Source organism: Saimiri boliviensis, chromosome 5 (assembly GCF_048565385.1).
Source record: "Saimiri boliviensis isolate mSaiBol1 chromosome 5, mSaiBol1.pri, whole genome shotgun sequence".
Taxonomy (NCBI): domain Eukaryota; kingdom Metazoa; phylum Chordata; class Mammalia; order Primates; family Cebidae; genus Saimiri; species Saimiri boliviensis.
The window spans coordinates 5,272,355-5,287,429 of NC_133453.1; the positions used below are offsets into that span (position 1 = coordinate 5,272,355).

Consider the following 15,075-nt stretch of genomic DNA (forward strand, 5'->3'; position numbering starts at 1 on the left):
TGAATGTCTTCATAAACTAGGAATAGGAAAATTCTTCTTAGCCTCACAGTATTTAGCATGGAAACCAAGAGAAGATTTGCATTATACTCAATGATGAGTCATTAGAGGCATTGTCAACGTGAAAATCGATAAGGACAATTTGTCTTATTTCCTAAGTAAAATTTTCCCCAACTGCCCACAACCTGGGTGACTAACCCTTCCTCTAAAGCTCTGTGTTATTAACCTCACTCATTTGACACTTACCCTACACTACTTCACATGGATACTTTTCCTGTGATGAAGGCGGGCCTCCAAACATGCAGCATTTTATTTGAATTTCTATTATGCTGGTTCACCATTTACAAGCTTGTTTCATAGCATTCATGTGCATGCTTTATCTTTTCCTTAGCTTGCCAACTTCTCAAGAGGAAGGACTTTTAATTTGCATATATAAGCATTCAACAAATGTTTGCTGAACCAAAGAATAGAAGGCTTATCTTCTTCATGAGATTATAAACCTTCTGAGGGCAAGAACTTTATTTTATGATTCTTTAAAATCATAGAATTGAGTGCATAGTAAGTGTTAAATAATATTTATTTAGTTTTCTTAATAAAGATAATATTAGTTTTATAGCCATGAGAATATAGTCTCTAATTTTTTTAATTAAATTCCAAACTTTTTCTTTCTTAAAGAAATAAAACTGTTAGGTTAAGTTTGTTGACAAAAATGTCAAAATCAAGAAAAGAATAATTGCTATCAGAACTACTGGTGAATATTTCCATGGACATTCTAAAAAATATTAAACAAGAAAAAGGAAAGAAGTGATAAATATTTTAAAGTGATAATTTTATCATTCCTATCTCTGTAGGAAACCTAATAAATTTAACAAGAAATTATATTGACAAATTATACAGAATTGTCCAGGATTATGCTGACAAAATCTCACTGAAGAAAATGAAAGAAGACTTGAAGGATAGATTGAACAATTATCTGGATAAAAAGACTCAATACAGTACAAATACACACTATATTTTCATTATTCTATGAAGTTAAAGTAATTTCAATTAAAATTAAGACAAGTTTTTATTGACATAATTATTTTCAAGTATCTGAAGAATGAATGCATGGAAATATTCCAAAAGTTTTTTTTAAACTATAATAAGAAACTTTCCATATTGATATAAAACAAATTATAAAGATATGAAGTAGCCAAAACACCACAATGTTGAAAAATGAATGGACAGATAACAAAAATAACAGACACTTGTTGAACAAATATTCTGTGCCAGGTACGATGCAAGCACTTTATATGAGTCAACTCATTTAATTTTTCCAAACTCTGAAGATAAAAAATCTGCAAATTATATATGCACATTCAAAGTCCTTCCTCTTGAGAAGTTGTCAGGCTAAGGAAGAGATAAAATATGCATGTGAATGTTTTGAAACAAGCTCATAAATGGTGAACCAGCATAATAGAAATTCAAATTCACATTTAATAAGTTGCAGAGCTGAGATTCAAACTCAAGTAGTCTGACTTTAGAATAGTGTGCTCAGAAACTGAATCAGGTATATATATATCAGAATTCAGTAGTCTAATGATGACATTTCAAATAAATGGGGAAGGACAGCCTAATAAATAATATTATTTAGTAAATAATAATTGGCTCATCATTTGGCAGAATCAAGTAAAGTCTTATTATAAAAAACAAATTTCAGATGAATTAAATATTTACATGTAAAAATGTTAAACCACATATTACTAAAGAAATTGTTTGAATTGGAGAAAAATTTCGTAAGTATGTCACCATAAGCAAACACCATGAAGAGAATCTGCTCATATATTTAACTACATAAAACTCAAATAGCAAAATGGCCCCAAAATATCCCAAATGAAGTTCAAGTTATATGATAACTGAGGAAAACATTTGCAACATATATGACGATGGATATTTTTCATATATAAAGATTTATCAGAAAAATAGTAACAAAAATTGAGCACCCTGATTTTAAAAAAAAAAAGAAAGGAAGAAAGAAAGCAAATAATATGAACAGGAATTTAACATAAGAAAAAATTTTAAAACTCACTGGCAAATAAATTTATAAGGTAATGTTGCCATATCTCTTTTCACCTATAGGACTAGTAAAAATTCTAAGTCATTGTAGTAACTGTAGTTGGTGTGCATGTGGGAAAAAGTCATTCTCATACATTGCTACTGGATATGTAAATTAGCATGACATTTTTTGGGGATGTGACCAGATAAATAACTGAACTTTTCATGTGTATGTGCTTTGGCTCATAAATGCTATATGAGGAATTTATACTAAAGAAATAATAATAAGAGAAGTTGCCATAGGTCAGAAGTCAACATCCTTTTTTTTGTAAAGGAACAAACAGTAAATATTTTAGGCTGTGGCACATACATTCTCTGCTGGCAACTACTCAACTCTGCCAATATGGCATTGATATGGTTTGGCTCTGTGTCCCCACCCAAATCTCATCTTAAATCCCCACATGTCAAGGGAGAGACCTGATGGGGGTGGTTTCCCTCACACTGTTCTTGTAATAGTGAATTCTCACAAGATCTGGTGGTTTTATAAGGGGCTATTCCTCCTTTGCGCTCTCTCTCTCTCTCTCTCTCTCTCTCTCTCCCCCTCTCCCCTCCTTTCTCTCTCTCTTTCTATACCCTACCACCATGTAAGCCACACTTGCTTCCACCATGATTATAAATTTCCTGATGCCTCACCAGCCATGCAGAACTGTGAGTCAATTAAACCTATTTTCTTTATAAATTACTCAAGTCTCAGGCAGTTCTTTATAGCAATGTGAGAATAGACTAATACAGGCATCAGAGAACCCATAGACAACATGTAAATGATGGGCATGGCTGTGTTCCAATCACACTTCATTTCAAAAATGGGCAGGCAGCAGGCCAGAGCTGGCCCATGCACCATAATTCGCTGACCCCTGCCATAAATGCTGTTCACGTCTGCCTTGTTTATTGCATTGACAAAGAAGAAAACAGCCTGATGTTCTTTAACAGGGAATTAGTTAAGTAACATGAAGGTCTCTGCAACAGTAAAAACCAGGCTGTAGCTCAGGGTTTCACGATCTCAGCATGACTGATCCTGCGTTGGCCTCCCTATGCCCGCTCCGTGAGCCCTCAGGGTTAAACACATGGGAAGTACTCTTCCTTCACTTCTCCATCAGAAGCCAACCTCCACTCCCAAAGCCTGCTTCAGCCCTCCACAGGACTCCTGCCTCCTCTACTGAATTCCATGAGCACTAAATATTAACCCTATTATTTGGCAGGTTGTCAAGCCCTGCCTTGAGTGGTTATCATTTTGATTTGGGGTTATTTCACTTTTTTAAAAATGTGTTTAGGTGTTGTCCCTCTAGCTAAATTGCCAGACACAAGTTGTGTCTTGAAAGTCCATGGCAAGCATCCAGACACATTTTATGTTCGGTTAGAAAGGTAGTGATTATAGGGTTAAGAATCTTGGTAGAACATCTAAATTGTCCAGGAGAAACATTTTAAAAACAAAATAAAATTGAGAATGTCTGGTTAACACGTTGAAAGAGAACAGAGGAGACCACAAAGCAGCTTAGCCTTGAAAAGCAGACAGTTGAAGAGTCAGAATAGCATGGTGATTACAAATCGCTGAACATTCCCCCACACACTAGATCTGCAACCTTAGACAAGCTTCATTCCCCCTAGCTGCCGATTCAGTTTTCTCATCTATAAGTGGAGATTACTAGCAATACCTACCTCCCTGCACTGATGTAATGATTAGATGAGACAACACACATGAGGTACTTAGAACAGAGTTTGGTACATTGAAACCCTTCAGGAAACCTTAGCAGTTGTTAGTAACGTTAATAGTAGCAGTAATAGTAGCCATCGTAGTTGGTGTATGAGTAGAAAGTAGGTCAAGCATTATCATTATAACAATATACATACAGGGTTAAATATATATTAATAAAACACAAAAATAATATAAGTATTTTTTATGAAACAAGCATAACATTGATGCCAAACCCCCAATAAAGACTGAACACACACACACACAAAAAAAACACAGACAATTCTACCTTATTAGTATTAACACAAACATTTTAACTAAAGTATTAGCACACTAAAACCAGCACCACATTAAATTAGTAAAACACCACAATCAAGTGGTGATTGTTCCAGGACGCAAGAATGGTTTGGGTTTAGGATGTCTGTGAATGCACTGCATCATACTTAAAAATCCAAAAGGGAAAACCATGAGCTTGTCACTGTGGAGACTGCCAGGGCATTGTACAAACTTAATATCCATTCTTGATACTTAAAAAAAAATAGAACTTTACAAAATTGGAGTAGGTGGATACTTGCTGAACATTATAAAATATTTCTTAGTTCAAAACTATCATGCTTAAATAATTCACTAGAAACATTTCCACTAATGAATGTCAGGAAAAATACAAGAATGGCCACTATCACTACTATTATTTAACATTCTCATCTAGGAACTACTAAACACTATTAGACAAGAGAAAAAACACAGAGATACAGAAAAGGGAACAGAAGGAGCAAACGATAACCTTTTGCACATATGTTCAATACTTGGAAAAGCAAAGAGAATAAACTAAAAAACTACTTTAAATAATGTGAGAAACGAGATGGGGGATTACAAAATTAATATGCAGAAAGCAATAGCTGTGGTGCATACAAACAGTAGCTAGCTAGAAAATATAATGTAAGAGGCCATCTATAACAGGAACAATGCAAAGATAAAATGCCCAGGAATAAGCTTAATGATAAATGTACATTCTGTGTGAAGAAAAACTTAAAACACTCCTGAGGGATGTGAAGAAATGGAAAAGCATACCATGCTCTTAGGTGGGAATGCTCAACACCATATTGACTCCTAAACATCATCTATAAACATAATATGATCCAAATAAAAATACCAATGGCATTATATTGGGGCACTGCGAGGAGAGGAGGCAGGGAGGATGACCAAACTAAACTTTAAGTAGAAAGCAAATAACCAAGAATAACCAGTGGAATTCTGAAAATGAAGCATAATGAGGAGGAACTAGCTTTGCCAGGTACTTAAACATATTCTTAGGAGCCCATTGGCACAGACAAAAGACTAAAAAGGCACAGCAATGAAAAAGAACAGAAAATCAAGAAATAGACCCAAGTACATATGGAAATTTAGTATATAATAAAGACAGCATCTCAACTGTGAAAGAAAAAAAGAAAATACATGTTATAAGAAGAGCCAGGTTGTCATCTAAAAAAATAAAAGAAAGAAAATTAAATTCCTAACTCTTATATACTTACTCTGGAATGATTCCAAATGAATCAAAGACTTACATATAAAATAAAACAAAAACACAAAAGGAATAGAAGAAGCTAAGAAAGAAATATGTCATAACCTCATAATGGGAAAGAACTTTCTAACCACAGTACAAATCCAGGAGTCATACCAGAAAAAAAAACTGATAAATTCAACCACACACACAAAATTTGTTTAATCCTATGTGGAAAAAATTATTCTGAGTAAGGAAAATGACAGATGACATCCTGAGAGAATTATTTGTGATGAGTATCACAGACAAGAGACCTTTCTTCTAATATGTAAGGAACTCCCACAGCTCCATAAGAAAAAGATTAATAACCCAATTCAAAAAAAAAAACAGCAAAAGGATATGACTAGACAGTTCTCAGAAAAGAAAACCCAAATGAATTCAAAACGTAATAAAAGATGTTCAACATATGAAAAGATGATCAACCTCACACATATAACAGAAATGCAAATTAAAACTACACTGACAGACAAAATTGATCAACTGAACCTCAACAAAATGCAAAACTTTTGTACTTCAAAAGATACCAGTAAGAAAATGAAAATACAAGTAGACTGGGAGAAGATATTTGCAAAATATCTACCTGCTAAAGGACTTAGAGTCAGAAAATACAAAGTACTCTTACACCTCAAATAAGAAGACAAACAATTCAATCAAAAAAACAGGCAAAAGATTTGAACAGACAATTCACAAAGGAAGATATATGGATAGCTAATAAGAACATGAAAAGATGTTCAACATTATTCGTCATTAGGGTAATAAAAATTAAAACTGAAATGTAATGCTATATCACACTCATGAAGATGGATACCAAAAAAAGACAATTATAAGATGTTGAAGCTGTGGAGAAAAGGAAACCCTCATACATTGCCAGTGGGAATGTAAAATGTTGCCACTTTGGAAAACGTCATGCCAGTTTTTAAAAGTTAAACGTAAATTTACCAAAGGACCTAGCAATTCTTCTCTTAGGACTCTATCCAAAAGAAATGAAAACATATATCCACACAAAAACATTTGTAGATGAATGTTCATAGCAGCATTACTTATAATTGCCAAAAATTTGAAACAACTTAAATACATATCAACTGGGGAATAGATAAGTAAAATGTGGTATGTCCATGCAACTGAATATTATTTGTCAATTAAAAAGGAACACACAACTGATACATACTACAACGTGGATGAACTTAAAACATTATGCCATATAAAAACATTATGTGAAGTGAAAGAAGCTAGACACAATAGACTATATATTATATGACTCCATTTATATGAAATGTCCAGGAAAAGTAAACCTGTAGATACAGAAAGTAGATTAGTGCTTGCTTGGCGATATGCTTTGATTGTGTCCCCACTCAAATCTCATCTTGAATTGTAGTTCCCATAATGCCCATTTTTCATGGGAGGGACCTGTTAGGAGGTAATTGAATCATGCAGGCTGTTACCTTCATGCTGTTCTCATGATAATGAGTCAGTTCGCACAAGATTTGATGGTTTTATAGGGGCCTTTTCCCCCTTTGCTCAGCACTTCTCTCTCCTGCTGCCATGTGAAGAAGAATGTTTGCTTCCCCTTCTACCATGATTGTTAAGTTTCCTGAGGCCTCCCCATCCATTCAGACCTGTGAGTCATTAAACCTCTTTCCTTTATAAATTACTTATTCTTGGGCATTTCTTCATAGCAGTGTGAGAATGGACTAATACACCTAGGGAGGAAAGAGAAAATGGATTAGTAATTAATGGAAATGAGGGAATCATTTTGGGGTGATAAAAATGTTCTAAAACTGATTTATGCTAGTGCAACACAACTTGATGTACTTGCTGAAAAACTATTGAATTGTACACTTGAAGTGGGTGAGTATATGATATGCTTCAATAAAATTATATTTTGAAAAAAGAAAACAGGCACTAGGCCAGATTTGGCTCTAAGGACAAAAAAAAAAAAAGATGACTGACTTAATAGGCAGTAAAGTACATTCTTAACTTTGGAAGATTTTACTCGAGTTGATGAGCAGGAGAAAAATAAATTCAATATTGGCTTCTTGAAAAAAACAAAACAACTGCATTTTTCACTCATGCCACTGGCAAACAAGATGCACTATGACAAGCATATGTGGAAACTGGCCCTCACTTACACTGCTGGTAGAAGGTTAAATGGATACAACCCATGGTGGGAAGTTTAACAGTATTACAAATGTACATACATTTGATCCAGTATTTCTACTTTAAGGAATTTATCCTGCAGATATGTTGACCACCTGCAAAATGATATTTGCATGCATTTATTCATGGCAACAATGTTAGTAATAGCAAAAGATTAGAAATAACCTCAATCTCATTTGGTAGGGGAACAGACAAATAAAGTGTGACAATATACCTGTAAAAAATGAACCATGAAGCTCTATATGTACCACTAAGGAAAGATAGCCAAGATATATTATTAGGTGAAAAATGCAGAACAAGAACACTGTATATAATATGCTAACATTTGTATAAATGACAAATTGATGTTTATAATGTGCATTTGTGTGTTTACATGTGTACATCTGTGTGTGTGTACTTGGAAGATTTTATTATAACTGAGGAGTGCAGGCAAAATAAATTTTGTATTAGTTTTAAAAACGAGACACCTCCAATGACATACTGTTTTTCACCTATAAAATTGGCAACATAACACAAGGATGTTAGTATGCTCTGTGTGTCTGTGTGTGTGTCTGTGTGTGTGTGTGTGTGTGTGTGTGTGTGTGTATTATATGCAGGTGCCAACATCACAGACCAGCTGCCTGAGATGGCAAAACTTAATGCTCTCCCAGATTTGGAGTCACAAATGCCCCCACACTTGATAGCTTACACCACTAGACCTGTTGCTATGGTGCCCCCAGCATCCCTCTGTCCTTCCATCCTGCTGCCCACAGGTGAAAGTCTTTTCTTCCAGAGCCAGTCCATAAAGTCTGGAATGGGTGACTAGTTATTGAAATGTACAGAGTCATTCATAGACTACATGAAGAATCAGGGAAACATGACACCACCAACAGAACACAATAAACTTTCAGTAACTGACCCTAAGGAGTTGGAGATCCATGAATTACCTGACAAAGAATTCAAAATAAGTATTCTCAAGGACCTCAACAAATTACAAGACAATGCAAATAAACTAATGAAATCAGGAAAATAATAACAGAACAAAATGAAAAAAAGTATCTACAAGACAATCAGAAAGTAATTAACAAAGTGGCAGCAATAAGTTCTTCCTGCCAATAATTAATTTAAAAGTAAATGAATTAAATTATCCAATCAAAAGACATAGAGTGGATGAATGGATCTTTAAAAAATTACCCAACTATGTGCTGTATACAAGAGATTCACTTTACCTTTAAGGACACACATAAAATGAAGGTGAAGAGATAGAAAAAGATATTCCATGTAAATTGAATCCAAAAGAAAGCAGGGGTAGCTATAATTATATCTGACAAAATATACTTTAAGTCAAAAACTGTAAAAAAGGGCCAGTAAGATCATTATATAATTATAAAGGGATCAGCTCATCAATAGGAGATAACAGTTGCAAATATGTATGTACATCAGAGCACATAAATATGAAAAACAAATATTAATAGATCTGAAGGGAGAGATAGATTACAATACAATAATAGGAGGGAATTTTAATACCTCACTTTCAACAATGAACAGATCATTCAAACATAAAATCAATAAGGAAACAATGAATTCGAACTGCACTTCAGACCAAATGGACCTAATACACATATACAAAACATTTGATTTAACAGCAGCAGAATATACATTGCTTTCAAGTGCACATAGAGCATTCCTCAGGGTGAGTCATATATTCAGCCACAAAACAAGCCTTAAACAAATTTAAAAGGATGAAAATCATATCAATTATATCTTTTCAGACTGCAATGGTGTGAAACCAGAAATCAATAAAAGGAAAAATCTTTGAAATTTGACAAATAGGTAGAAATTAACAACATGCTCCTAAACAACCAATGGATCAAAGAAGAAATTTAAAGGTAAATTTTAAAATGTCTTGAAACCAATAAAAATGGAAAGACAATATACTAAAGCCTATGAAATGCAACAACAGTGGTACTATGAGGAAAGTTTATAGCAATAAATGCCTACACCAAAAAAGAATAAAGATCTCGAACAACCTAACATTATACCTCAGGAACCAGAAAAAGAAAAACAAACTACTAATAAGTACAAAATTAGAAGAGGAAGGAAATAAAGATTAGAACAAAAATAAATGAAATAGAGCCTCAAAAAAATAGAAAAGGTAAACTAAAAGTTGGTTTTTTGAAAGATAAACAAAGTTGAAAGACTGTTAACTAGAATAGGAAAGAAAAGAATCAGACAAATAAAATTAAAAATGAAAGAGGAGATGTTACAACTGATACCATTGAAATACAAAAGATCATGAGACTACTATGAATAATTGTATAGCAGCAAATTCATTAGCCTAGAAGAAATGGATAAATTCCTATAAACATACAACAGGACTAATCATGAAAAAATAGAAAATCATAATGAGTAGAGAAATTGAATCTGTAATCAAAATCCTTCCCACAAAAAGCCCAGGAACAGATGGCCTCTTGGGTGAATTCTACCAAGCATGGAAAGAACTAATATCAATGCTTCTTAAATTTTTCCCAAAAATTAAAGAGAAAAAAATACTTCCAGATTCATTTATGAGGCCAGCATAAACCTCATACCAAAGCCAGACAAGACATTGAAATAAAAGAAAATTATAAGCCAATATTCATGATGAACACAGGTGCAGAAATCCTCAACAAAATACTAGCAGACCAAATTCAAGAGCACATTAAAAGGATCATGGACCATGATCAAACAGGATTTATCCTTGGGACACAACAGTGTTTCAACCTATCCAAATCAATCAGTGTAACACACCACGTTAACATAATGAAGGATTAAAATTATATGATCATTTTAATAGTTGCAGAAAAGGTATTTGACAATATTCAGAACTCTTTAATGATAAAAACTCAACAAATTACATAGAGAACTTACCTCAAACAATAAAGACTATATATGAAAAGCCTATGGCTAACATCATACTCAACAGTGAAAATCTGGATTTTTCCTCTAAGATCTGGAACAAGATAAGGGTGCCCACTCTTGTCACTTTTATTCAACCTAGTTCAGAAGTGCTAGCCAGAGCAATTAGGCAAGAATAAGAAATAGAAGGCATCCAAATAGGACGAGAAGAAGTGAAATTGTCTGTTTTCTGACAGTCTGATCTTGTATATAGAAAAACCCCAGAGGCCAGGCTTGGTGGTTCACGCCTGTAATCCCAGCACTTTGGGAGGCTGAGGTGGGAGGATCACTTTAGCACAGGTTTTCAAGAATAGCCTGGGCAACATAGCAAGACACTGTCTGTATTAAATTTTTTTAAAATTTAAAAAGAAAACCCAGAGACTCCACAAAAAAATACTATTAGAACTGACAAACAAACTTAAGTAAAGTAGCAAGATACAAAATCAACATACAAAAGATCAGTAACATTTCTATACACTAAAAATGAACTCTCCATTGTTTATATATTAATACCTGATTAGGTATAAGTATATAATTAGGTATAATTATATATTTATATAATTATATAAATATATAATTTAAATTATACCTAATTATAAAAATATAATTAGGTATCATTGTATTTATAACTAAATTTTTAAAATGTAGGTATAATTTTTAAAATTTAGGTATAAATATAATCAAAGTTGTGAAGGATTTGCATATTGAAACCTGCAAAACATTAATGGAATAATTTTAAGAGGACACAAACAAATAGAAAGATACCCTGTACTCATGAATGGGAAGAATTAATGTTGTAAAAATGTGCATATTACCTAAAGTTATTTCTAGATTCAGTGTAATCATTATCAAAATTTCAGTGACACTTTTTCACAGAAATGGAAAAAGCAATTTTAAAATTTATATGGAATCAGAAAACACCTCCAATATCCAATGAAATATTGGGCTAAAAGAACAAAACTAGAGACATCACACTTCCTGATTTCCAAATATATTACAAAGCTACAGAAAGCAAAACAGCATGATACTGGCATAAAAACAGACATATAGATCCATGGAACAGAACAGAGAACCCAAAAATAAACCCACACACTATAGCAAATTGATTTTCAACAAGGGTGTCAAGGACACACAATGGAAGAGGGATAATTCTCTTTGATAAATGGTGTGAGAAAACTGGATACTCACATGCAGAACAAGGAAATTGAACCCTTATTTCACACCATATACAAAAATCAACTTAAAATGAATGAAAGCCATGAACAAAAGACCAGAAACTATAAAACTACTGTAGGAAAACAAAGTTATTAGTACAAATTTTAGTGTGCCTCCAGTTTAAAAAAAAAAAAAATGGGAAAGCTCCATGACATTTGTCTGGGCAGTGATTTTTCTGGATATGACCCCAAGAGCATAGGCAACAAAAATAAAAATAGATAAATGAGATTGTACCAAACTAAAACGCTTCTGCACAGCAAGGAAACAAAAGAGTCAGCCTATGAATTGGGAGAAGATATTTGCAAACCATACATTTGATAAGACACTAATATGCAAAATATATAAATAATTTAAACAAAGCTATAGCAAGAAAGTAACCTAATTTCAAATTGGGCAAAGGACGTGAATAGACATTTCTCAAAAGAAGACATACAAATGGTCAACGTGTATATGGAAAAATGCTCAATGCCACAGACATATGCAAATTAAACAATGAGATATTACCTCACACTTGTTAGGATGGCTGTTATCAAAAAGACAAAAGATAACCAGTGTTGGCAAGGATGTGAGAAAAGGGGACCCTTGTATGCTGTTGGTGGGAATGTAAATTAACACTTCTATTATGTTAAAACAGTGTGGAAGTTCCTCAAAAAATGAAAAATAGAACTACCATAGGATCCAGCAATCCCACTACTAAGTATGTATCCAAAGGAATTGAAGTCAGTGCATCAAAGAGATGTCTGCATGCCCATGTTCATTGCAGCATTGCTCACAATAGCCAAGATATGGAAGCAACCTCAGTGTTCTTCAGTGGGTGAATGGATAAACATAATGTGTTATATATACCCAATGGAACACTATTCAGCTTCAAAAAAGAAGGAAATTTCTGTCACTTGTGATAGCATACATGAACCTCGAGGACATTATGCTAAGTGAAATAAGCCAAGCACAGAAAGACAAATACTGCATGATCTTATTAACTTATGGAAGCAGAGAGTAGAATAGTGATTACCAGAGATGGGAAGGGAAGATCAGGGATGTTGGTCAAAGGGTACAGAGTTTCCAATAGACAGGAGACGAAAAAGTTCTGGACATGTATTGTCCAGCATGGTGACTATAATTAACAATACTACATCATAGATTTTTTAATTGCTAAAAAAATAGATTGTTAAATGTTCTCATCACACACAAAAAAATGCTAAGTATGTAAGGTGATGGACATGTTAATTAGCTTGATTTAATCATTCCACAATGTGTACACATATCAAAACATCACGTTGTATACTGTAAATATATTAAATTTGTCAATCGTGTCTTAATAAAAAATAAAATGAGAAAGTGGATCTTCTTGGCTAGTTAATAGTATGGGGAGGAAACTTTTCACTGTATGTATGTATAATTAGTTTTCATAATCTTTGAATTGTGAACCATGAAAATATAATACTTGAAAATTTAAACTAATAAACTGTAAAAGGAGAGAGATGAAGTAAACCATTTGATTGATAAGATTTAAAAAGGCTTAACTGATAAGGCCACAGTGAAATGTATACTTTACAAATAAGGACTTCAGATTTCTTTCAGTTGCTCATATTTTACATATGAGACTTTTTTTTTTTTAAGTCTTTACCTTTCTGAAAGTTTTGCGGTTTCTAAGGTCCAGACAAAGTCTGTGTTCCAAGTGTTCCAGTACAATGAAGACCTAGGCAGCCACACCTTGATTCTATGAGTCATGGTGAGCCTTTGTTTGTTTGTGTTTTGTGTTGTTTCATTTTTTGAGGCAGGATCTCACCTGTCACCCAGGCTGGAGTGCAGTGGCTGGATTATAGTTCACTGCAGCCTCTACCTCCCAGGCTCAGGCAATCCTCCCACCTCAGCCTCCCAGATCGCTAGGACTACAGGTGTGCACCACCACACCTGGCTAATTTTTTGTATGTTTTGTAGACATGGGGTTTTGCCATGCTGCTCAGGCTGGGAAAAGATCATTTTTGCACTGCCAAATATGTGCACAGCACATGCTTCTCCTCTCACCTTCCTCCACACTAGAGTAAAACGATATTAGCCCTTGTCTCCTCATCCCCAATTGTTTTAATTGCTCCATTTTCAGAGGCAATTGCTGTACTTAATTTGGAGCATGTCGCTCCCTTACATTCCTTTGTACTCGGACCACGTGTGTGTGTACCTGAGACTGGAGTATGGATTGCTGGTTTCACTGTGCGCATTTTGCACGATGCAGTAAGTTGACGTGTTCTTCTGCATCTTGCCTCCTTTCTCTCTACATTATGAAATTCATCCTGGTTAGTGCCTGCAGAATCCCAGCTCAGCTACTCACTAGCTGTGTGTCCCTGGCCAGGATACTGCACTCTGAGTATCCCAGTTCCCTCATCCATAAAACGGGACAACAGCAAACCCCGTGAGGCTGGTGGAGCAGCAAAGGAGTCTGTCTGTGAGAGGCTCTCAGAAGCATGTCCGGCAGATCCTAAGTATCACGTAGGGAGATGCTGGCTCCATTTTAGAGCTGAGGAAACCGAGTCTCAGAGAGCTTATGCAGCTTGTCTTGGCCACGTGACGAGTGATGAGCAAACCACCCCCACCCCGGGGGAGCCAAACAGGAAGGCAAGTCCTGTCATTGTCACCTTTTTATCTCCTGGAATTCACAGCTCTCTGTGGCAGTCAGTGCCCAGTGAGCATTGTTGTATTGAACCCAATCATATGGTCTATAACAAATCTACAATAATTCTCCAGTAGTGCTACTCCTATGTGAACTAGGTACTTTTTAACAAATGTTTTACGATTTAGGAAGATAAAAGGTCTTTTGTCACCGTAGGGGATATAAATCAAATCACTGGTGAAATAAATCAACTCATGAAAATGGAAGTTATTGCAAGAATGGCTGTTGCCATCGGACCCTGGCAGGAAACAGTGGCATCCTCCCCCTGGATTTTGATGAGTTATGGGCAGGGCTGGCACATCCAGCAGTTGTTGAGACACTGAGGAAGCTGTAACCTCCCCTAGAGTTTCTGGAACCTTCAAGAGCTGGAGTGGGTAGAATCAGGAAAGGAACTGGGCTCAGAAGTGTCCAGACTCTCTCTCCATCTACAGAGGCTGCTGCCTCCCAGTCACGAATCCAGCTAAGGGTAGATGGCAGGCAGGAGCTCTGCCATGCCCCAGAAGGGGTCAGCCTGCAGGGTCCAGGGCCAAGCAGAGAGGTGATACTGACCAGCACGAATACTTCCTTCCAGACAGGAAAAACAGTCCTCCTCCTGATACGGATCTATGAAAATGTTATGACTGTTTTGGTTTTCACTAGGTTATTGAGGATATCATTGCAAAGCAAGAAGAAGAAGAAAAAAATGAAAAGAGGAAAAAGAAGAAAAAGGAAAAACAACCTAAGAAAGCCAAAAAACAAAAGAAGGGAAAAAAGGAAAAAAATAAGGTAAAATATTTG

General features: G+C 34.9%; 1 protein-coding gene and 1 long non-coding RNA gene across 4 annotated transcripts in view; one reads left to right on the plus strand and one right to left on the minus strand.

The window, feature by feature from the left end:
- The window catches only part of DRC11 (dynein regulatory complex subunit 11), a 174,468-nt gene that overhangs the window by 65,295 nt on the left and 94,098 nt on the right, over positions 1-15,075 (plus strand). For all 3 annotated transcript variants that reach the window (XM_003936741.4, XM_074398811.1, XM_074398812.1), the window contains exon 8: positions 14,938-15,063. In XM_003936741.4, coding sequence (XP_003936790.1) covers positions 14,938-15,063 — 126 coding nt within the window. The remainder of the gene's footprint in view (positions 1-14,937; positions 15,064-15,075) is intronic.
- LOC141584522 (uncharacterized) overlaps positions 1,097-15,075 on the minus strand; it is a 62,315-nt gene continuing 48,336 nt past the window's right edge. The window contains exon 3 of the long non-coding RNA XR_012517589.1: positions 1,097-7,042. This is a non-coding gene — a long non-coding RNA (uncharacterized LOC141584522). The remainder of the gene's footprint in view (positions 7,043-15,075) is intronic.